The sequence below is a fragment of the Chaetura pelagica genome, unplaced genomic scaffold (assembly GCF_000747805.2).
Source record: "Chaetura pelagica isolate M959 unplaced genomic scaffold, ChaPel_1.0 scaffold85, whole genome shotgun sequence".
Lineage (NCBI taxonomy): Eukaryota > Metazoa > Chordata > Aves > Apodiformes > Apodidae > Chaetura > Chaetura pelagica.
The window spans coordinates 3,291,491-3,313,856 of record NW_009953505.1 but is presented as its reverse complement, the minus strand read 5'-3'; the positions used below and the strand labels follow the sequence as shown (position 1 = coordinate 3,313,856).

At 38.2% G+C, this 22,366-nt stretch overlaps 1 protein-coding gene across 1 annotated transcript in view; it reads left to right on the top strand.

Moving 5' to 3' along the window:
• Window positions 1-22,366, top strand: part of NPAT (nuclear protein, ataxia-telangiectasia locus) — a 23,637-nt gene that overhangs the window by 1,098 nt on the left and 173 nt on the right. The window contains exons 2-18 of the mRNA XM_009999427.1: window positions 3,086-3,204; window positions 4,881-4,941; window positions 6,291-6,363; window positions 6,830-6,870; window positions 7,891-8,124; window positions 8,617-8,698; window positions 9,861-9,949; window positions 10,486-10,579; window positions 10,664-10,751; window positions 12,470-12,566; window positions 13,084-13,215; window positions 13,964-15,640; window positions 17,334-17,449; window positions 17,538-17,646; window positions 18,382-18,439; window positions 20,369-21,524; window positions 22,335-22,363. Of these exons, the coding sequence (XP_009997729.1) occupies window positions 3,086-3,204; window positions 4,881-4,941; window positions 6,291-6,363; window positions 6,830-6,870; window positions 7,891-8,124; window positions 8,617-8,698; window positions 9,861-9,949; window positions 10,486-10,579; window positions 10,664-10,751; window positions 12,470-12,566; window positions 13,084-13,215; window positions 13,964-15,640; window positions 17,334-17,449; window positions 17,538-17,646; window positions 18,382-18,439; window positions 20,369-21,524; window positions 22,335-22,363 (4,255 nt within the window). The remainder of the gene's footprint in view (window positions 1-3,085; window positions 3,205-4,880; window positions 4,942-6,290; window positions 6,364-6,829; window positions 6,871-7,890; window positions 8,125-8,616; window positions 8,699-9,860; window positions 9,950-10,485; window positions 10,580-10,663; window positions 10,752-12,469; window positions 12,567-13,083; window positions 13,216-13,963; window positions 15,641-17,333; window positions 17,450-17,537; window positions 17,647-18,381; window positions 18,440-20,368; window positions 21,525-22,334; window positions 22,364-22,366) is intronic.

Genomic DNA, 22,366 nt, shown 5'->3' with positions numbered 1-22,366 from the left:
CCCGGGGCCCTGCGGCCCGGCCCGTGCTGCTCCCCGGCCCTGCCTGCTCCTCGGGCTCTCCGCGGGTCTGTGAGCCGTGGCCTGTGGTGTCCAGCTACGGACAGATGCCGGGGGAATGGGCTTCACAAAGTCGCTGATGCCAGGAGGAATACAGGGGTGATCCAGAATGCCGGGGGAGGCTCGGTGAAGGTTCAGTTGGGTTTTCTTTCCTCCTTGTTTCCGTCTCTGTGAGGCTGCGTCAGGAGTCGGGGTTTGATGTGCTCAGTGCCTGTGGAACTGCGAGGGGGTGCAGGGTGCAGACAGGGAATTTTTGAAATTACTTTGTGCTTTGGATTATTTGTATACAGCCAAATACAAGGACAAAAGCATGGTAATAAAAACGTGGCACAGGTCAGCACGTTTTGGCATAGATGCCAGTGTTCCCTGGGAGCTTGCAGAGTGAGATTCAGTTGTCAACAGCTTTTTGAATCCAAAGCCATTAAGACTGAATCTTTTACTTGCTCTTTCTCCAGCACAACTTATTTTTAAATATTACTTTAAATGTTTTCTTGTCACTGTCTTGAGAGACAGGCCTGGTAAGAGGTGCAATGCTTTTATTATTATGAACCAATAAAGGTTTTTTGAAGCTCCATGCATTTTAAAAGATTTAAAGTCATGCATGGGAGATGTGTCACTGTGCTTTGTTAGGAAAACCTGGTTAAGCTACAAGTTTCTGGGTAGAAAGCTTATCTTGTGGTCTTATCAGAGACTTGGTGACCTAGTATACAATCTTGGCAGCGTCATGTATGAAGGAGGATGACCCATCTTGTGTCTGTTGTGGCACAGTGCATGCATCATGTCTAGAAAACTTCTGAGCAACTTAAGGTTGTAGAACAGGATATTCCTTGTAGCTATTTCTGTCCTCTAATAGGAATTCCCCTTCCATGAGGTGTCTCTGAATTAGGGTGGATACACAGGCTTCCCAGTGCAGGTCTTTTTCCATATCTGATTTAAAAAAAAATCTTCCCCCTCCTACATCTTACCATACATAAGTCCTTCTGGTGCAGTAAAGGTTGATGAAACAAAACTAAAATGGTAAGATGAGCTCACCCATAGAAAAAGACAGAATCAAATTTATCTTTTTTTTTTAAAATGTTAGAGTGAATGAGTACTGTGAGCTAGAGATTTGTCTTTACATTTCTTAAGACAGAAGAAAAGATGGAATAATTCCTAGTTCAGAAGGTTCTGTACCTTTTGTGCCTTTAATTTGGTTATGGCAATGTTAAAAATTGTGTACTGTTATGTCATAGAATCATAGAATGGTTTGGGTTGGAAGGGACCTTGAAGATCATCTAATTCCAACCCCCCTGCTTTGAGCAGGGAACCTCGACCACTAGATCAGGTTGTACAAAGCCCTGTCCAACCTGGCATTGAATACCTCCAGGGATGGAGCTTCCACAGCCTCCCTGGGCAACTTGTGCCAGTGCCTCACCACCCTCACACTGAAGAATTTCTTCCTAATGTCTAACCTAAATCTATCCGCTTCCAGTTTAAAATTATTATCTCTCATCCTATCACCATGCACCCTTGTAAAAAGCCACTCCCCAGCTTTCCTGGAGCCCCTTCAGGTAGTGGAAGGCCACTATGAGGTCTCCCCAGAGCCTTCTCTGCTCCAGGCTGAACAGCCCCAACTCCCTCAACCTGTCATCATAGGAAAGGTGCTCCAGCCCTTGGATCATCTTTGTGGCCCTCCTCTGGACTTCCTGTGTTGGGGGCTCCAGGACTGGACACAGTGCTCAAGGTGGGGCCTCACCAGAGCAGAGTGGAGGGGCAGAATCACCTCCCTTGACCTGCTGGCCACACACCATGTCATTATACAGTGTGTGCACAAGCATTTCTGTTTAGTTACACAGAAAATCTTCATTCAAGCGTTTTAAAGCTTTGGAATGCCTTATTTTGCAGGAATTTGGTGTATGTGCCAAATGTGCCTGTATGCAAGTTTGGTCATCCCTTGCAATACTGTAGTAGTAGGTTCAGGAAAGAAAAATTGTAACTTTGTATATAAATATCCAAATCAGTGTGATTGTAAGAACAGCCATCCCAGCACAGACCAAAGCTGTGCCTAGCCTCAAACCCCATGTTCTATCATGGCCAACAGGAGATGGTATGTATTGGGTAGGAGTAAGACCGGCATATAATTGTGTTTCCCCAAAAGACACTTTCAGTTTCCAGGAGGTTTATCCTTTCTTTAAAATATTGCATGTTCAGTTCTGCCACAAGCAAGAAGGAAGAGATGTTTCTTTTGTGGTTCTTTGTTCTAGAATCCTTCATTCACATTGGTCTATTTCTCTCTTTTAATGTCTGGAGTACTTGAAGATTAAAGCAGGATTTAAAAGTGATTAAAGCAGAACATTGTTTGCTAAGGAATGAAATTTTGGAAGAGTAAACTTTTTCAGTATATTTCCTGTTAAAGTAACTACTGAGTCTTGGGGTGTGTACAGAGCACAAGCTGCCGCTAGTACATCTATTTGAAATTAAAATTACAGTAAGTGAGCAGAAGAAACCTTTTTCTGTTATGAATGTTTTGTACAATACCAATTTTTGAAATAAATCTTATACACTGTTGTAATAGCTGCCTAGGTTTTACCTGTTTTGAAACAGGAGGTTTTGTGTGGAGAGTTCTTGTTGCATAGCAATGCATGTTATTAACAAAATATTGTAGAATTCCGTTTAACTATTAAACTGTCTTGTTCAGCCCATGTGAGACTTAGTTTGTCAGCCTCCTTAGCCATGAACTTTTATTTTCTTGTCTGCACAGTACTCTCTGTACTAAAGATCAATCAGAAATTATGCATGTCACCTCACTTCCAATATTGAATAGGACAGCGTGATATCAATAATATTTTGTGCTCTTTGTGGTTTTAACTATTAAAAATATTTTACAAGATATATATTATTTCAACATAACTTTGTTTTTCTTGGCTAATATAGAAGTCTTTACCTGATTATTTCAACAGTGTGTGCAGCTGGTTACGTTAATGCTTTGATATGTAATGAACAGAAGTAAAGAAAGAAGTAGCAAAATTTTTCATCTGATTTGTTGCAGGGTATTTGCAACAGGAGAAACTTCTAGCTACCTGCCGTGAATTTATTTTGGAAAGCTCAGATTTGAAAGAATATGCAGAGCACTGTACAGAGGATGGGTTTATTCCAGCCTGCTTGCTGGTGAGTTTGTATTTGCAAAGCTGAGAGTTAAATTGTCTTGCATCCGTGGAAAAGAACATTGAGACTTGTCAGTGTTACAGTTACTTCAAATGCTGCTTAAATTGTTTAGTTAGTTTGTCCTCTCTGGTTTTTGGGAGGTTTTTTTGTGTTTTTTTTTTTTTTTATGGTTTGTTTTGTTTTTTGTTTTCCATCCAGTGATATTAGCAGTTACTTGATTTCTAGTATTTAATCTTACTAAGAAATATTTAAGTATCAAATATGCAAATTGGGTTCATTATGTTACATTTAGTCTGCTTTATAGCTTTGAAGTTGATTTATGGAAGGTTGTCCAAGGGTTTTATTGATTTCTGTGTGGCTTTTGTAATTCATAGGAGATTGCTTTCCTATCCTAGACATGGCAGCTGGTAATGTTCAGTTTCAAGTACACATTAAAACTTGTAAGTGAGGTAACCTTAGCTTTATTCAAGACTTCTAAATTTTGTTGACAAAAAATGTGTTTCAGATCAGCTTTCTTTTTGACCAGTACAGTTCGCTTTGTCCCAGGTGAAATGTGGAACTCGCATAAACACAGTGTGTAGCTACATGTGTAGATATGTGCATGTAACTACAGGGTAATTAAAGACTTTGAATTTTTAACTTATATAAAATGGGTTTTTTAATACACTATGCAAATGACAAGTGTTTTGTATTGCTGTGAATCGGCCTTTTATTGCTTATATGCACATCTTCTTCCTGTTTTGCGTCTCATTCTTCTAATATACCAGTTAATTACGTGATCTGGTATTTTCTTCTCAGTATGCAAAATACCTTCTGAGATGTGGGGACTTGATGCACCTGTTCAAAACAAACCATTGAACTTTGAGAGAACACTGATAACCAAGCTACGGTCAGCAAAAAATTAGAAAAAACAAATGTAAATAGATTATCCAGATTCTTAAATCTCCTAATTCTCTTTTCTCAGTAAAAACATGTTCTCTGTTTTTCATAGAAAAGTGGTTATATCTTAGTGTCTTTGAAAAAAATCTCACTGTAGCTCAAAAAACTTGCAATATAGGGCTGTATTTGTCATACCCTGTAGAGTCTTCACTACCAAACAAGACAAGAAGGTAAATTAAATTATAGTGGTAACCTTAAAATCTTAATTCTCTTCGTTTCACCTAAAATAACTGAACAAGTAAATATGATATGCAGGTTAATTCTCTGTGACTGTTAAGAACTTTATCTCAGACACAAGTTCTCTTCACTTTGGCAGGTTCTGTTCGAGGATGATACAGACTTGTTACTCTGTTACAGCTGTTCAACAGCTATTCATCATCTCATTTTTGTGTTTTTATTCTTTAATAACAAAGCTGAGTGCAGGTCCTGCAGCCCTAACTTCTGTACCAGTGTTGTGTAGCAAGTTAAAGCACTTCAGACTTTGTCTTCATAATGGCATTTTGTTCCACAGATTGCTCTCTACCTACTTTGAGATGAGTTAGCCCCAGCAGCATAAAATGCAGTTCCTTGTGTTAAGGGTCAGCATGGTATCACCTTCTAAAGAGCTGCTTAAATCACACAGAATTGTCATAATTGGAAAGGACTTCTAAGATCACTGAGTCCAATAAATATAATGTGATAGAGCAGATGAGGTGTACATTATTGGTGAAGATTCTAAGATCAGTTTGTTTTTTTTCCAGTCTCTGTGTGGGAAAAACTTGACAACTATTCTTAATGAATATGTGGCCATGAAAACAAAAGGTAAGACTTCAGATGAGATTTTATTTTATTATTATTTATCTGTTGTGAACTCTCTTGTGAACCCCTTGAGGAAGAGGTAATATCTCCACCTATATATGGACTTACAGCAATACCCCACCTATGCTAGAAGTTGAAGGTTTCCATGTTATGCAGACAATGGCTAATTTGATGAGCATCTTGTGAGCAACATTGATTATCTTAGTTTGGATTTACCAGCATAGGTTTTCCCTTCAAATTTCAGCAGAACTTCTAATGTAAAGGAGCACAAATATATAATGAAGTGTGGAAAATGTATGGGTTTATGCTTGTAAAAGTATAGTGTTTATTGTTAATACTTTGAATAGCAGGGGGAGATACTGATCTTTCTCTGGTGACCAGTGATAGGACACAGAAATGGAATTAAATTGTGTCAAAAGCAGTTCAAATTGGACATTAGAATCTTCACTGAGAGGGTGGTCAATCACTGGAACAGGCTTCCCAGGGAACTGGAGATGGCACCACACCTGTCAGAGCATCTGGATGATGATCTTAGTCACGTAGTTCAGTTTTAGGAAGTCCTGCAAGGTGCAGGGAGTTGGACTCCGTTCCTCTTGTGGATGCCTTCCAGTTTGAGATATTTTATGGTTCTGGTAAATAACCAGGAAGAGTCCTACAGTGTGAAATGTTTCTTGACATGTTTTTCATTTCCTGCTTTTAAAAGCAGTTACTGAGCTTCAAAATGTTGCCACGTCTTATAACTTTTTGATACACGTATGATCAGATTGTAGTGGTGCTTAATTGTAAGACTTGCAATTGAAGACATAGAAAGTTTGGAACATTTTTTAATGTTTTTTTTGCTTTTCACACTAGTTTTAGTGGAAATGGTAACTAACACAAAAACATGATTCCTTCAAAATGCTTTGTGCTTGGCACCTTGAAAGACTTTATCAATGGATCTGCTTACATATTTCCATTTATACTTTAGTGTTTTGTGCTTCAAAAAACACCAAGTGTTTTTGTCTGTTTGGGTCATGTCTTTAAATAAACCATTGCTTTTAAAGGCCTATCTGCCAGGTTACAAGTGACTTGGGAATATGAATACCATGTCCAGAAGTGAGTACAGTTAGCATGTGTTTGTCTAGGAATCAACAGCATGTGCAGAGTGCATTGAGAATTATCATAATGAAGGTCTTTCCTCAGTTTCATTTAGGCTTCTAAAACTGAGAACTGAATATTGAGGAGGTGACTAGACTCCAAAAGATACAAGACATCTGAAATGCCTTATAATAGTTATTTTGTTATTTTGCTTTTTCTCAACATTTATCTGGCTTTGCCATCTAAACTGTTTCTTTTTTTATTATTTATTTTAGAAACAACAAATGAAGTTCCAGCAATGATGTCATCTCTGTGGAAAAAATTAGACTATACACTTTCTCAGATCAGGTAGTATAGTTTTGAAATCAAGAAAGTAAAGTTTCACTCTAATAATGGGTCCCTGTGATGATTAACTCCCCTTATCATTGTATGAGAATGGTTTTGTTGTCTATTGCCTCTGGGAGATGGTGAAAAAGATTGGTGTGTGAGAGGAGGCGTGTCTAGATTTTAAGGCGGGACTAGCAGATAAGGAGGGTGTTAGTGTTAGAATGTGGCCTTCCTGTAATAAAACAAAATACTATGACTCATTTAGAATCTGATACCATTGTGGTTACTTGATAAAAAATAAACCAGTAAGCTTCATTTGAAGGATCTGTGACCATTATTTGAAACAATCAGTTAGATTGAAGCTTTCAGAAATAATGTGTGGTTGGGACCAGACTGATATTAACCATATAGTAAGATACAGTCACACTGTGTAGCTGAGGGTTTCCATTGTGCTCCCTTTATTTATGTCTCCTGCTTTATTTTTTAGGAGCATGCAGAATTCCACAGGATTTTCTGCTAATCAAAGGAGTAAGTAACTGAGCCAATTTAATGGGATCAAGACGCATTTTGTTCAAATTATCTGTTTTTGGCACAAAGAAGGGGGAATGCTGCAGCAGTCGGTAGTGCATCCTTACTCTTAAAGTGTTGTCAAATCTCTTCTGCAGTGTTTCTCTAAGCATGTCTGATGTCTTCAGTGAAATCTGTGGATCACTGTTGTGATCATGAAAGGAAAATAAAAGCAGAGATTTTTGCAAGGACTTAAATGATCTGAATAGCATTTTCTTCTCTGCTGAAAAATTTGTAGAGTTTTACACAGTTAAAAGGTTTTAAAACTGCTGCTTCAGTCCTGAAGCTGTTGGCTTAATTTGTGGTTCACAGAGGAATTGAAAATATAACCAGTGTGATTACGATGCAGTTTCATTTCTGTAGAAGGGGAATATAAAAATGTATTATCATCCTGAAACAATTTTTTACTGCATGCAAATATATATCAAAGCAAAACATGAAATCTACTTGTTCTGTCTCAAATTGTTTCTTTTGTTACAAAAGCTGCCAAATGAACTCCACAAAGAGAAAAGTTATTTTATTTAAAAATATTTTTTTCTGATTAACCTGAGTAAGAAAAGAGAATGTGAGATATAGGTAGTGATTGTTCTTGGACCTGAGATTCACTGGATCAGGTGTTGTTCTGTCATTTATATTTGCCAGATTTAGTTTAACAAGTAAATACAAACTGATACTGGTTTAGCTATTTCTATGAGTGGTTTAGTATGTAATGAAATAACATTTTGTTATTTATTCCTGTAAATATTTAATCAGTGGAACAAGCACAGTTACAATGTCTATGTAAGTTTGATGTACTTCTTGAATTATTTTGCCACAAACCTGTAGCACAGAAGACAAAGACGGGAGTTGCTGACATTTTGAGTTTCGTGAACTGGTTGTTGAAGCACAAAGAAGTTTCAATAGAGCATCCTTATTTAGGTCTTGGAAAATCATCAGTATTTTTAAATTTATCTGTTTTAATCTTGTCTTTATTATCTCCAGCACGTACAAGAACTGGAATTGTAGAAATGAAAAGACAGAGGATGCTTCAGCAATCAGCTTCTGCAAACTCAGGATTGTTGTCAGTAGTAGCCCATCAGTCAGGGCCACAGAATTCCCCTTCTGTTATATCTCCTCAAGTTATTCACAGGCCAGCAATAAATCAAAGCACATCACAGACAAGACTGAATACGTTGTTTGTGCACCAGTCACAAACCCAAGAGAACAAGATCAGCAGTAAGTTGCACACTTTTTTTTTTTTTTTTTCCTTCTGTGAAAACACAATGGAAATAGGTGGAAATCTTATAAAATTGGGGCTAATCATCTTCCACCAAAAAAGTTTCAGAAAATTTACCCTGTGTTCCCCTTACTCAGCAAACTGGTTTGGTTGATTAAGATAAAAAGAGTGTCCGTAACAGAAATTACTCTCTTGCATACTTGCTTGCTAATGGGAGTTCAGAGATCAGAAGTGCCTTACTTGTCCTTATTCCATCTTCTGTTCTCACCCTTACCCAAAAGACTTGTTTTAGCAGACAAGGATGGTCCACATCTCAGGATATTTTTTAAATTAATGGTTTGCATTTTCATGATAGTAACAAATAATTTTGTATTAATTCCCAGGATTTGATTTAAACATTCTAAGTAACATGTAGATTTCTGTAGTGCTTTAACAATCTCACTGGAAAAAGTACTGGCATCATGATCTTTTTTGGTTCCTTTATGAAGCAGGAGATTTCATACACATTCAAGTTCCAGCATCACAAGAACGAAAGCTTCATTCAAACTTGCTTTCTCCAGGAAGACGAAAAAGGTAAACGTAGGGTGGGGGTAGTAGGATGGGATTTGGGTGGGTTATTTTAAGATCATTTAGATATTAAGCAGTTTTCTAACCTGTATTTTAAGTATTCTTAGGTGATGGAGTGTTTCATGTTTAGTATCCACTGATTGTGGCCATTATGTGGTGTTTACAAAGGAAAGTCGAAGAACACTAGACCGATAGGAGGCTGCTTGTGCTTCTTTATTGCAAATAGCCTATCTTTACATTTTTCACAGAATAGACATAGGCAAATAATCTTGGAGCCTAAGATGTGGTATTCCTTCCAAAATAATCTTACCAATTTTTAAAATTCTCAATATTGATATAAATGTGCATTTTGTGAGTTTTTAGCTTACAAAACGTACTGGCTTCTGTCAGTTTTGTCAGTAAAAATGTTTATATTTACATTATAAGTAGTGTGAAAAACTGCTCTGCACTAGTACTACATTCTTTATTCTTTTGTTCCAATGTAGTTTTGTTTTTAATGAGTTGACTGGCCTCTCCGTGTTCCATTTGTTGCCTTTATCCCTAGCTAAATTCCAATAGGTGATTTTGCTTATTATTTTTTCATACCATTACTCAGGAATACTTCTGCCACATCCACTCTATTCCTATGTGAGGGTTTTTTTGTATGTAAGTGGTTTTAGTGCTACTGCTGATTGATGGTTTTGTAAGATCCTACACTGGGATTTTGAATAAAATCATTGCATTCCCTGTTCTTCACCTAAATTCTTCTGCAACCTAACAGTTTTTTGCTTCTTTGGCCGCAGCTGCTTTTTGAGAGATACTTATTTTCAGTGGTGATGCCCAAATCTTTTTCTTGAGTGGCAGTTAATTAGAACCTGTACCGCAAATTAAAGTAACATGTACTAGAGGGAGGAAAAATACTGAATAGTGGGCATGGAATTCGATTTGTCATTGTGCTGTTTACACAGACTGGGTATTTGTAACTTCTATGAAGTCAGATATGAGACATGCATAGAAATAATGAAACAGGTTTCAGCTTTTATTGTCTTTCCAGTATGTAGTTAATTTTCTGTTAAATAAAATCTTTCATTTGCTAAGAAGGAAGAGAAATGGTTGATTTACTGACCATTAGGTCTATTGTTTGCTATGTTCTGACAACATGCATCATTAATTTCCTGGAACATTTCAGTGAATCTCAGAAGAGGAAAAGCATTACAACCTCTGGACCTCTTTCAGCAACTAGAAATTCTCAAGGCCCTGAAGAAGTAGTAATAGAAAAAGAAAGTGAGCCACTTGAAGAGTTCATAGATGGTAACTTCCCAGTGAGTATATATTTATGGAAGGTATTTACATTTAAGAAACAAATGTAGACTAAAGAGAACTAGGCTTTTGTTTGTTGTTTGTCTTGGGTGTTACAGAAATTAACTTGAGAAGATAAGTTTATTGTTTTGTATTTGAACTAGATCTTCTGTATAGTAAACTAGTGAGGATGGCATGGCTGTGTAAAGGGTTTTTTACCTTGAGGGCTTTGCTAAGATACCTCTAAGTTGTCAAAATACGGGAGTGTATTTAGAGAATGGAAAATGGAAAGCACAATAATCCTCACTGTACTTTAGGAGAGCAGAAGCAAAGGAATGTTTTGGGATGATTTTTATAGCAATGTCATTCAGTCACAGATTGGCTGTCTCTCTGTCATAAAGAGTGTGCTCTGTGTTGAATTGATTGTTATTTTTTTAGCAGTAAGTTGGAAATCCACACTGCTTTTCTAGTGATGATAAAAATAGAAACCTAAACACTTTAAAACTGTGTTTTCCAGCAACTGGTTATTGAAAATGCCAGAGAGAAAATCTTGAGCAACAAATCTCTTCAGGAGAAGCTTGCTGAGAACATTAACAAAATTCTGGGCAGGTAACAAAAGGAACCTCTAAATTTCATACATATTGTTACTTGATTTCTTTTTGAGTTCTGAACTAATGAGTAAATGTGTTCCAGTGATGGCAATGTTGCTCAGGGCCCTAAGCAGACAGACAGTGGTCCCACGGAACAAGAGACTTCTATTGATGAAATCCTTGGACTTCAGGTAGGTGTGAATTGCCCTATTTACATTTTTTTAAGACCAAGCACATGAGAATGATCAATTATGGGGAAGTATGTTGAGCCTTTGTCTACTGTCTGATAACTGAGAGTGCTCTCCATTGTCTCTTATTTGCTCGTTTTCCAGTAATGGGTGAAACCCTAAGTGGGTTTGCAGTGAGGAGCTTCTGCCCTGGGGCAGTTCCACAACTTCTCTTACATAGGCATTAACTCTTACCTTGCTGTATGGTGGTGGGCAGATTTGAGGAGCTGAACTGACAGGATACTAATGTTTTGCTGGGGTTGATTTTAAGCCAGTTTAGCACTCTGAATTCATTCCCAGTGCCTGTGCAAGGCGGTACAAGCCTGAAACAGGGTCAAAGGCCAAGGGAGCAGGACCACTTCTGGCAGTTCTTGGGTGTTACCCTTACCATGGGCTGAGATCACTAGATCTTTGGTGCGAGTAATTGGGTACCAGCTTCTGACTGGGGATCTGATCAATAGCCTTGTAAAAGAAAAAGGAATTTAGAATATCTTGTGGTTTTCAGACATGTTTAGTCTGATTTGATTTTTATATTTGCTGTAAGATAAACATGGATTTTGTAGTATAGCAAGAGAAATTGTCTTTGGAGCCTAAGTAAGGATGCTTTATCTTTGAATTTAATATTTTTGGAAGAACTGTACATTCTGCTTCTACAAACTGAGCTTTCAGTGTTTTTTCTTCATTTTCCTACAACCTGGAAACCTCAAGCTGGAAGTCACAAACTTATAAAAGGCTCTTAGTTAGGAAATTAAAATCTTCATGGCCCTCATGAGAATGGCAGGAGAGCAGAGGCAGTTGCCTGTTTACAAAGTGGAAGTGTCTTTTTTTTTCAAGTTATTCCTCTGTCAGTGATTTTTGGGTCAATTTTTGTCAAACTACAGAGCTGAAAAACTGTATTCCATTCTTCTGAGCAGATGAAAATCCAAGCAGCTTCTTGGTTTAATTAGAGTAGCTGAGGCAAAATAATTAAGCATATCACTTGAGATACCCACTCTTAAAACCACCGAATCAAAAGCTGCAGACTGCTCAGAGAATCTCCAGGAAGTCAGGAGAAACTTTGTATTTGAGCACTTGAATATGTACTGAGTGGCACCCTCATTTTCTTCCTGAGCTGCTACCAAACATGTTAGGTTGAAAGAGGAACATCACAGCAGTGTCCAGTGTAGCTGTGCCTTCCAATTGCTTTCCACAGAGGAGTGGTTGGAAGCTATATTATGGAACTTGTAGTGGATAAATGAAATAAAACTTCATGTTGCTTTGCATTGTCTTCTAGATGTATGCAACCAAGAAATTAGGGTTAATTTGGGGACTTCACCAGTGGTTGGCTAGTGCAGGCTCATGGCATTCATACCATCTGCATAAGCTTCCAGGGTAGCCTGAGGTTTAATCCTTCTTGAACAATACTGGTCATTATGTGGAGAATACACCAATATGCATGTGCAGGGTATAATGTCTGACAAAGTTACTTGGCTTGGGGGCGGCTTTATTTCTTAAACTTCAGTCGCTAATATTTTTTAACAGACAATATATTTGTGGCCGAAATGTTTCCAGTATGAATCTTGTATGTTTCTGTGCTGAACAGAAGTAACAGAACTAAAAATAATATGGAAAGAAAATAGCTCTCTGTTTTTAAGTTATGAAAGTAACTGTCTAACAGTTCTGTATGTCTTGTCTTTTCACAGGGTGAAATTCATATGTCAGAAGAGGCTATACAAGACATTCTAGAGCAGACAGAATCAGATCCAGCATTTCAGGCACTCTTTGACTTGTTTGATTATGGTAGGGTGTATTATACTCAATTATACCATTAATATAAAGCATCATGAGTGATGAGTTTTCCTAAGTATTGCTTGAAAAAAAGCAAAAGTAACTCACCAGGCCTCTTTTGCAAGATAAATGGGTTGTGTGGCATCTGTGTCCTTCAAGTCAGACTTGGATTTTTATACATATTTATACATAACTATAAAGTACAGCATTTTTTGGTGCTGAAATACTGTTCTTTTGCTGGCTTAGGGATTGTTTTTTGCTAATTTAGACTCTTCTGATCTAAAGGATGATAGTTCATACTTTTTTTTGCTATGCTGTTGTAATATTTTTCTATTTGCCTGATAGGGTTATCCTCACATAAAATATAAGGACTTTTTAATGCTATTTCTGGATTTGTAATGAATACAGACAAATATTTCTTTGAATTTAGGATGGCGTTTCTTCAATATGAAATCTCCATGCTTCATTTAATCTCATTTGTGTGTAGAATGTGTGTCTAATCACTCTTCATGCTTTATTTTGAAAACAGGAAAGAGCAAGGTAAACAAGAACTTACCTGATGATGTTTCTGGTCAGAGCGAAGTAGAAAATGCAATCCTGGTGGATGAGGATAACCTAGAAACACTTGAAAGTTCTTTAGGAACAGAAGAAACTAGTAGATGTAGGTATTGTGGTGTTGTTTTTTTTTTCTTTAGGATCTCATCTAGATTGTTCACTTTTCATTATGAAAATACTTACAGTTTGTTCGTTTCAAAAGTCAGTGTGATCAGTGGTAATATCCAATCTGACATTTACATCACATGACCATAGGGATACACCTTGTGTACCAGTAGTCCATCAGTGTGCTTGATAAGCTCCTAAATAAAACAAGAATGTCTGAAAATCTATTTTCTCATTCAAAACATAGGTGCTTTGGAATAGCCATTGTGGAATGCATACAGATAATATTTAAATCTAACCATATTAGTGTTTATCTCTGTTCTGTAATGGTTACTTAACCCACAAAAAAAATCTTACTCTGGACAAAAGTTACGTTTAGTCTGTCTAACCTATTCTTAACAATAGTCTATAGTCTATCAGTAGCAGATACTTAGTGAATAGAGAATATGAGGAATAGAGCAAAGAGGTCTTTTTTCTGAGGTGCTTTTTGTGCTTCTGGAAATCTGATTTAGTAACTTGAGCAGTTTTCGTCTTATGTGTGCACTTACTATTTATGTAAAAACTGATTTGCCAGCTTGCCTAATGTGTATAATCATACGTTTCATATATGTATCATTCAGTAAGGATGAGTAGCATTATTCCTACTTTGTTTCACATGGAAGTTTTCCATTGATCTGATAAGTTGCTTCTAAAACACTTTAAGAAGATCATTTGTTCTCATAATTACTGATTTATTCTCGGTTTTACAGGTGAGAGTTCCAGAGAATCACTGTCCTGTAAAGGTTTTCAGGTAGGAGAAGCATCATGTGCCTTGAAGACTAGCATTAATGATGATATGGCTAAGAAAAATACAACCAACGAACAGTTGCATGGACATTGTAGACCAAGGAAGCAGACTGAAGTACTTAAAACTGTTACCTCTGAACATCTTGGAGAGCTTGAAATCGCTTTTGAATCTGTGCCTGGTTTGACTGAAGTGAACAAGAGACAGAGTTCTGATGGGGAATGTCATGAACACCGTGGAGATTCTTACAAACAAGATTCCTCTGTGTTAGTATCTGAAAGTGAAAGAGCAGTGGAGATTGAAAAAGGCCCACTAAGTCATAGTGCTCAAGGTAGTCCCAATTTAGACTATGTTCATTCTGGTAGTCTGCAGATTTCTTTGATGTCACTGGCAGAAGGTACTGCAGCTAGTGAAAACAAAACACATCCTGGAAGCAAATGTCACTTATCGCCAGATACGTCACTGTCTGAAAAAACACTTCCTGAAAGCCCTTCTGGTGGGAGCTCCAGCCAAAGTGTACTGCTGAGAAAAAACAATTCATCAGTTTCTAGCCCATCAGCAGTTTCAGGAAAAGAACAGGCCATAACAAAGGATACAGCTGCCTTAGCTGGTATTTTAGAGGAGAATTCCAGCCACCACTCTAACCGCCAGGAGCAGAGTGTGCAGCCAGACTGTGCAGAAAGATCTGCAGTGAAGATTTCAGATCTTGACAAGTTGCAGCTTGAAGTTGTTGATACTTCTAACAAAACAAATGATCAGCATACACTTGATAAGCCTTGTAAGAAAGATTTTAACCTTGCTTCAGGACTGTCACATTCAGAGGGACCACACCGGGAAATGCAAGAACCTTCATCTTCTACAAAAGTAGATGCTGATAATATGCATTTTGCTTCTGGTGATGATGCGTGTACAGAAATTTCTGTAGTATCCACTGAGAATAGTCTTTCTACATCTGAAATAAGCCACTCTCCTCTCCCAGAAACTGCATCCTCAACAGAGGAGTCAGGTACAGAAGCCAAAAGTCTGAGTGGTGTATCTTCTAGTAGTCAACCAATGGATGTTGATCCTTCTAACATAATGTCCCTCAAGATCATCATCAGTGATGATCCATTTATTTCATCAGAAACAGAGTTAAATAATGCTGTTTCCAGTATCACAGGAGAAAATTTGCCAACTATAATATTGTCTTCTCCAGCCAAATCCCCAACCAAAAATGCAGGCCTGTCCAAATGTGTCACTTCAGAAGATGCAGAAAAAAATGTAGATTCATCTTTGGCAGAGCAGAATCTTCTGGTGCTTAGACCTAAGGATCCCGTGGTCACCTCAGTTAGCACTCCGAATGAAGACTGCACTGTTTTTTCAGTTGCAGGTACCACTAATCTTTCCAAGGAAGGGGGATTTATACAGTTGATGCCAGCAACAAGCACAGCTTTTGGGAATTCAAACAACCTTTATATAGCCACCTGTGTGACTGATCCAGCTACCTTGGGCACAGCTGTGACACCTTCAAATGTAGTTGTGTTGCCTGGCAATTCTATGCCACTTGCTGCCCAAGCTCCAGCTGTACAACAGTTACGGACTCCTCCGAGAACAACCAATACATTTGCAGCAAACCAGACTGTGTCCCCAAACTTCCCACAAGGTAATCTCACTATTAGGAAAGTACTGAAAATGTGGTGTTCATATAGCTGCTTTTTTGTTCTTTTTTTTTTTTTTTTTTTTTTTCTGTAAGTACATTAAAAGTAAACAGTTTTTAAACACTGCTCTGTCTGACCCTTGAAACTAACCAGGAATTGTGTACTTATTGAGTATATTAGTTGCTACTAAAAATGAAGTAAAAACTGCGAAGACTTGTTGACCCAGCTGCTTTAAAAAAAAAAAAGTCTCATATTTCAGAAGCTTAAGTGATATAATTTTAGCAGTGATAAATTTAAGAAGCATATTTTGACTTACAGTAGAAAAGTTCCCATTGTTTCAGCTAAATAAAATGAGGTTTTTGTTTTGTTTTAATGAGATTCATTTATAAATAGAATGCTACAGATTATCAGTATCCATTTCATATAACCAGCTAGATATACATAGTCCTTCCAAAACTACTCCCTTGTTTTCTTTTGCTTCATTTCCCAAAAACCTTACACTAGAGGTATGTTTAGACAAATATTGGAGTAGAACATTATTTCTTTCCATAATATAAAACATCTCCAGGTACAAGCATTTTTATTGCTACAGCAATAAAAAATGTACTGCTTTTCAGAATGTTAAACCTAACTGTCAACCAGCTACTATCAACACGAGTAGATTTCTTTCCAAATCTGATAACTTGGTGCAGTTATCCTTGAATTTCTGTGTGTAGTTATTTTGTTGTGCTCAGAGGCCAGTGCAGCAATAGTGCCAGATCTGAGAGTGCTGGCCTCTTCTGTCCTTGGGATTGCTCTGTGCTGCTGTTGGCTTTTTTTATTTCATGGAGAAATAGAAGTTTTCCCATTCTTCTCATTTGATATTTTTCTTGGTAGTGCTCATGTAACTGAAGATCTATGTGGAAAAATTTTTTTCCTTCCCTTGTAAAATTTTTCTTTCACTTCTCAATGGATGCACTATAATAGTTTCCCTATTTTATAATTCCCATATGTCTGGCAGCTGGACACTCTTTGCAACCTATTTGAATAACTGTTAAAAAAATGTTTTAACAATTATTTCAACAGGTGAATAGGAAACATTGACTTCAATATTCCAAATCATTCTTAACTGTGCTTTATTTTATTTAAAAGAATAATTAAACTCAAGCCCCCTAGTTAACTAGAGTCTTTGTGTACTGCTCCCAGCCAGGAATATGCATTAGATACCTCCTTACAGACGGAGCTCACCTTTCCCAGCTTCTGGTGTGCTTGTAAGGGGGAAGTGCTACGGGTACACTGGAAAAAAACCCACAATTCTCCTAATGACTTTTGAGCATGCTCATTGTAGGGAATAGGATGCAAATAATAGTGGGGTTTTTTAAAATGAAATCATTACTTTTAGAGTTTTTTATAAATCACTTATGTTCCAAGTTCAAGCTTTAGCATAGGCTTGTCATACTTTAAGCTTTTGAACCACTTCTTAAATGGAAATCAGACTTTAATTAAAGAATTTGGAATAAATTAAAAATAAAACTGGTACTTATTCTGTTCTCCAGTAGTGATGTACAGTAAGAACAGTGAAGTTCTTCTAAATTAGCCAGAGCTTTTCTTGCCACAGCTTTGACCATGTATAATATTAAGAAATCCTGTCTTGAAGCTTTTCTTTTCACTGAAGTATTTTTAGTTTCTGTACAATTTTAACACTTTGCTGTTTTTTAGGTTCTGCCATTATAATTGCATCTCCAGTGCAACCTGTTTTGCAAGGAATGGTGGGAATGATACCTCTCTCAGTAGTAGGACAAAATGGAAATACCTTCCCAGCACCTGCCCGCCAGGTAGCACAAATCAAGCTTTTCAAAAGTCAAGCTGAAGTGACAAGGAGTCTTTTGGTGAATTGTAATGGAATATTTTGATTCTTTCAAGGTTCTACATATGCCTGTGGCTAATCCAGTGTGCAACAGAAGTGTCCCAAAACTTCCCATCCCTCCCAAATCACAAAAGATTCCTGGAGGGAGAAACAAGGCTAATACAGGTACCCCCTTTGCCTTCTTGAGAAGGGCAGCAGGAAAGTGGGTTTCTAAAGACATGCCAGTTGTCAATAACAAAGTTTTATAAATAAGAAGGTATTAGAAGAGTCAGCAATTCTAAACAGTTATTAAGGAAAATATTGAATAGAAGTGTTGCATGTTTATTTAAAAGAAATGCATTCTGCTGTTTTCTCTTTGACATTTCAGGTATATACACTTCTGTATGTTCATCTCATTGAGACCTTGCTTCTTTAAATAGTAAATTAAGACAAGACTGGAGTTACATTCATTTCTCAGTTTTGGAACTGGATAAAGAAAAATATTTGAAAATAGAAAATAAGTTATAAGGGCAACTTGTAATTTGTCCTAGCTACCTTTTTTAAAAAAGAGTAGTTGTACACATAAAAATGAAGACAGAATGAAGTTGCAAATTGAGAAAAAAGCTAGGATTGTATGGTTAGTCTGTATTCTGGTTTGCTGATGGATAACTGAGAGTTCCCTGGGGTTATTTCTGTTCTACTTGGAAGTCCCTGCTGTGCATTTTTAAGTCCAGCACAGTTGGTTTTCTTGTGCCAGGCTTATGTATTATCTAAGTATAAACTTTAAAATTATGAAAAAATGGCATTGCTTTATTGCTGGGTTTTTCCTTATTGATTCTCTGTCAGGTGAAATATTGTACTAACTGTGAGATGGTTTATTTGGACTGTTGTAGTTTATTAATACTTCATCTGTTGTTCCAGGAAAACCGGTACCAAGTGTAGCTGAGCCTCTCAACCACGCCAATCCTCGAACTCAAAGGTAGTAGTGCTGGGTATTCAAACTTGCTTTTGTTTTCCTGCCGTGAATTTCCTCATGTATCAGTGGAGAGGAGAGCAGCTGTTTTTAGCAGTAACCCTTTTATTTCCTCCTGTCTGTCTGCCAGGAGTATTGATACAGATGTGTGCTAGTACTGCAGCCTGTGCTCGACTTTTACTGTTCCTGTGTTTGTATGGCTTTGTGGTTATTTTCTGCCATCTCAATTGTCAAATAAAAATGGTTTGGGCAGAATCCAAGCTAGGAGAAATTGCTTGTTGTGTTTCCTGGGATATTTTAATGATTAAAACTGTTTTTTTTTTTATTTTCAGATGAGTGTTGCCTGTTGTTTTGTAGTGTAGCCTTTTTGCTTTTACCACTCTAGCCCAAATCCAGTGGAGCTTGTTATTGAATATGTTATTATTATGTTATTAACATAATTGCTAATTGGGATAGGCACTAGTTTTCTCTTGGGCAAGTGAGAGAGAAGAAAGCACAGCAGTGCTTCAGCAGTGACTCTCCTTACTGTTAATGGACTTAAGAAACAAAAAGTGTATTTGGAATAAGTGAGAGTGTAGGAGAAGATAAGTTCAGTTTAAATGTTAGTGGTGAGATGTTATTTTATTGTAAAAATAAAACATCCTTTAAAATGATCTGCCTATTCAGAATTCAGTTAAAAGATTAGAAAAGTGAAAGAAAACAAGAACAACAAAGTCAGCTTTAAAAAAAAAACCCAAAACATATACCAACATTTATAGTATGCATGCATGCAAAAATCAGTTATTTTGGATAATATTACTTTGATACTTGACCTTTCTTTAATTTTATTTGATCTCCAGACATATGTTTTGCATAGCAAAGAGAGCAGAATATTCCCTGTAAAGAGATTGAATTTCTCATTTCTACTCTCTACCCTCTGTCTCATATCACGTTTCATGGAAGTAAACCAAACTGCTACCACCCATACCTTCTTTACTGTCCCAAAGGTAACGAAGTTGCCATTCCAAAGTTAGTTTGACTTCTCCTCTTGCAAACCACAAAGGCTTACTGGCGTGAGGAGAGTCTTGCTAGCATCCATGAAGATGCAGACACTTCACTTGGAAACGCAGCATAAACCTGAAGAGGGCACAGACTTAACAGTGCTATGAGCTGCCAGAGCAGAAGCATTTTTCTTCTGACACTGATACCGTGCAGTGGTGGCTTTTTCACACAAATGTGGCTGGTTGGCAGGTGGGGACCAAGCCCTGGAGAGTTTTTATGTTCTTGTCCAGATGCCCACTAAAAGCTTTTTGTCTTGCTGTGTGTCCCATCACCTACAGGTGCAAATGCAGATGCACAGGGGAGAGGACGAGGCACGCGCATGATGATACTGCCCAGAATATTCTGGTAGCTTCTGAGCAGTTTCAGCTCCAAGGACTTCCAGAACCAGTGTTCTGGGATGGACTATCCTGTCATGCACATGCTCAGTTCCTTTTTTAACTCAAGTAAACTACCAGCATCCATAAATATCCCAGGTTAAAAAAGTTCCCAGGTTTAATTACGCTGTGTTCAGACCTCTTTGTTTTGGTTTGAACCTGATACTAGTTTTCCTTGATGACCCTAGTTCTCCTGCTGGAAGATATAGCAAATTGTTGCCTTTTTGCTGGCTTTTGTTCCCAGAGCTCTGTATCTCTCCTCAGCTATCTCTCTTTCTAAGCTGAAGAGCTCCTGTCTGCCTAGTTGTTCTTTGTACAGGCTGTTTGATAACTTTTATCATAATTTTTTACCTTCTCTGAGCTTTCTGCAGTTGTCAGCCCTTACTCCTGGTCTTTATATGTTGAATGGGGAGAGCTTTAAACAGGTGTTTTTGGGGGAGTTTGGGGCTTCCAGCCAGCTGAAATGAGCTTGCTTAGTAAGAACAAGTATGTTGCTGAAGTGTTTTCATCTCTTTTTCAGGACTGCAAATTCAGACAAGCTTATCACTGCAGAACTAGGAAGGAAAGTGGAGGAGAACTTACCTGTTGCATCAGTGGAGAGTACAAGCTCAAATTCAAGACAAGGTGAAAGTCACAGGAGAGTGCTTTGCTTTGATAACGTCCTACCTGCTCCAGGAGGAAACACTCAAATTCAGACTCCTAAGAGTTTATCCCAAAAAGAAAGAAATGAAAATACTTTATTTGCTGTTGACTCTGCATCATCCTCTGCTAAAGCACAGCCAGCAAAAAGAGAGAAGGATAAAACGTTGCCTAGAATTCTATGTAAGCCTGAAGTTGGTAGCAACAGAAGCACATCTGCCAAGGAGCCCCAGCCTGAGCGGAAGGTGGCAACTGCAGGGCTTCCACTGGATCCCTTCCACAAGGCCACAGCAAACAAAGAAAATGAATTACGAAGAGATACTGATGAGAAACAGAAGAACCAAGACACTGCCAAACTCTCAAATGGCCAGCAAAGTGTTGGCTTATGGAATGAGAAGACAGTTGCTGCAGTGCAAGAGCTGAGCAAGAAGCAAGGGTCGCTGTCCAGTGGGACTGGGAAGTCGCCAGTGCCCACTCCCTTGGCTTCGAAGGAGGCAAAGCGAGAACCAGCCAAAGTTTCCAGCCAAGGCCTTTGCCTCTCGAGCCCATTCACTAAACAATGTGTGGAAATGTTGCAAGACATTCAGTGGCACAGCCCGACTAGTAAAATGGGTGACAATGGAGAACTGCCCGTGCCCCGCACGCCGTCCGGCGTCGGGGACAGACACACGGACGACACGACAGACAGCGTCCGGACACCTACCTGCCGGCGCTTCAACGAGGACAGCACCACCCCTAGAATAATGGTACCCCCTGCTACACCTGACCTGCCTGCCTGCAGCCCGGCCAGTGAAACAGGTAGTGAAAACAGTGTCAGCATGGCTGCTCACACGCTGATGATACTGTCACGAGCAGCTATTGCAAGGACTAGCACTGCAACCCCCCTGAAGGACAATACTCAACAGTTCAGGTCTTTACGGAGCACAGTAAAGAAAAGGAAACTAGAGGACTTGAATGAGGGTGAGAGAAATTCTCGTTCTGCAAACAGAAAAGACCTTCAAAGTTCTCCAACAGCATCAAAAAAGAAGAAAATAAAGGCAAGTACAGGAGTTTACTTTAAATGTAAAATTCTAACAAACATTTCTATATATATTATTTATAATGGGATGGTTCAGAGATGCCAGTCCAAATCCCTGACATCCTCTTTATGTTTGTGAGCTTTACTTACTTTGCCTCTCAAGCCTGCTCTGAACTAACAGTTCTCTTAAGATTAGCATAGTCTTCAGATACAGACAGGTAACTCTTACTGACTCTCTGCACATACATGTGAAAATCATATGATTTCTCTTAAAACATGAATGAGTTCCTAAATTCTAACTTCAGACTAAGTTTCTAGGTGGAATGTAGGAATTAGGCCAAACTCAAACTGGAATTCCAACTGTTCTTGCATCCTTATTTACCACCAGGACTAGGAATCCACATTTTGTGTACTCTCAGTCTCCGTAGTCTAGAGCATCACAGCTTTGACTTGGGGATTTAATGGCAAATAGCAAAGGTGATATATGTAAGTAATCAAAAAGGAGACACAGTGTAACTTGGTCATTCACCAAACTTAGCAATAGCATACTCCTGAAATACTGTAACTGAAAAATGCTCCCTTCCTTGTACTGTGTATGTGACTAGACCTGCCAGGCTGTCCCTGTCTGGAGCTTGGGATGCTGCTGACACTGAGCTCAGCTGCTGCCTTCCCATCACCCTGCCCTTTGTACCCGGTGTCTGATACTGGTAATCTTTGTGCAGTTGTGTCTGCAAGGTAGATAGAAGGATGAGGAAGAAAGGAATGTTTACAGCCTCTTCTATATCCTCAGGTTCTTCACATTTAAAACTTTTTTTTTCCTCTCCTACAGAAAAAGAAACTACCAAATTCGTTTCCAGCAGG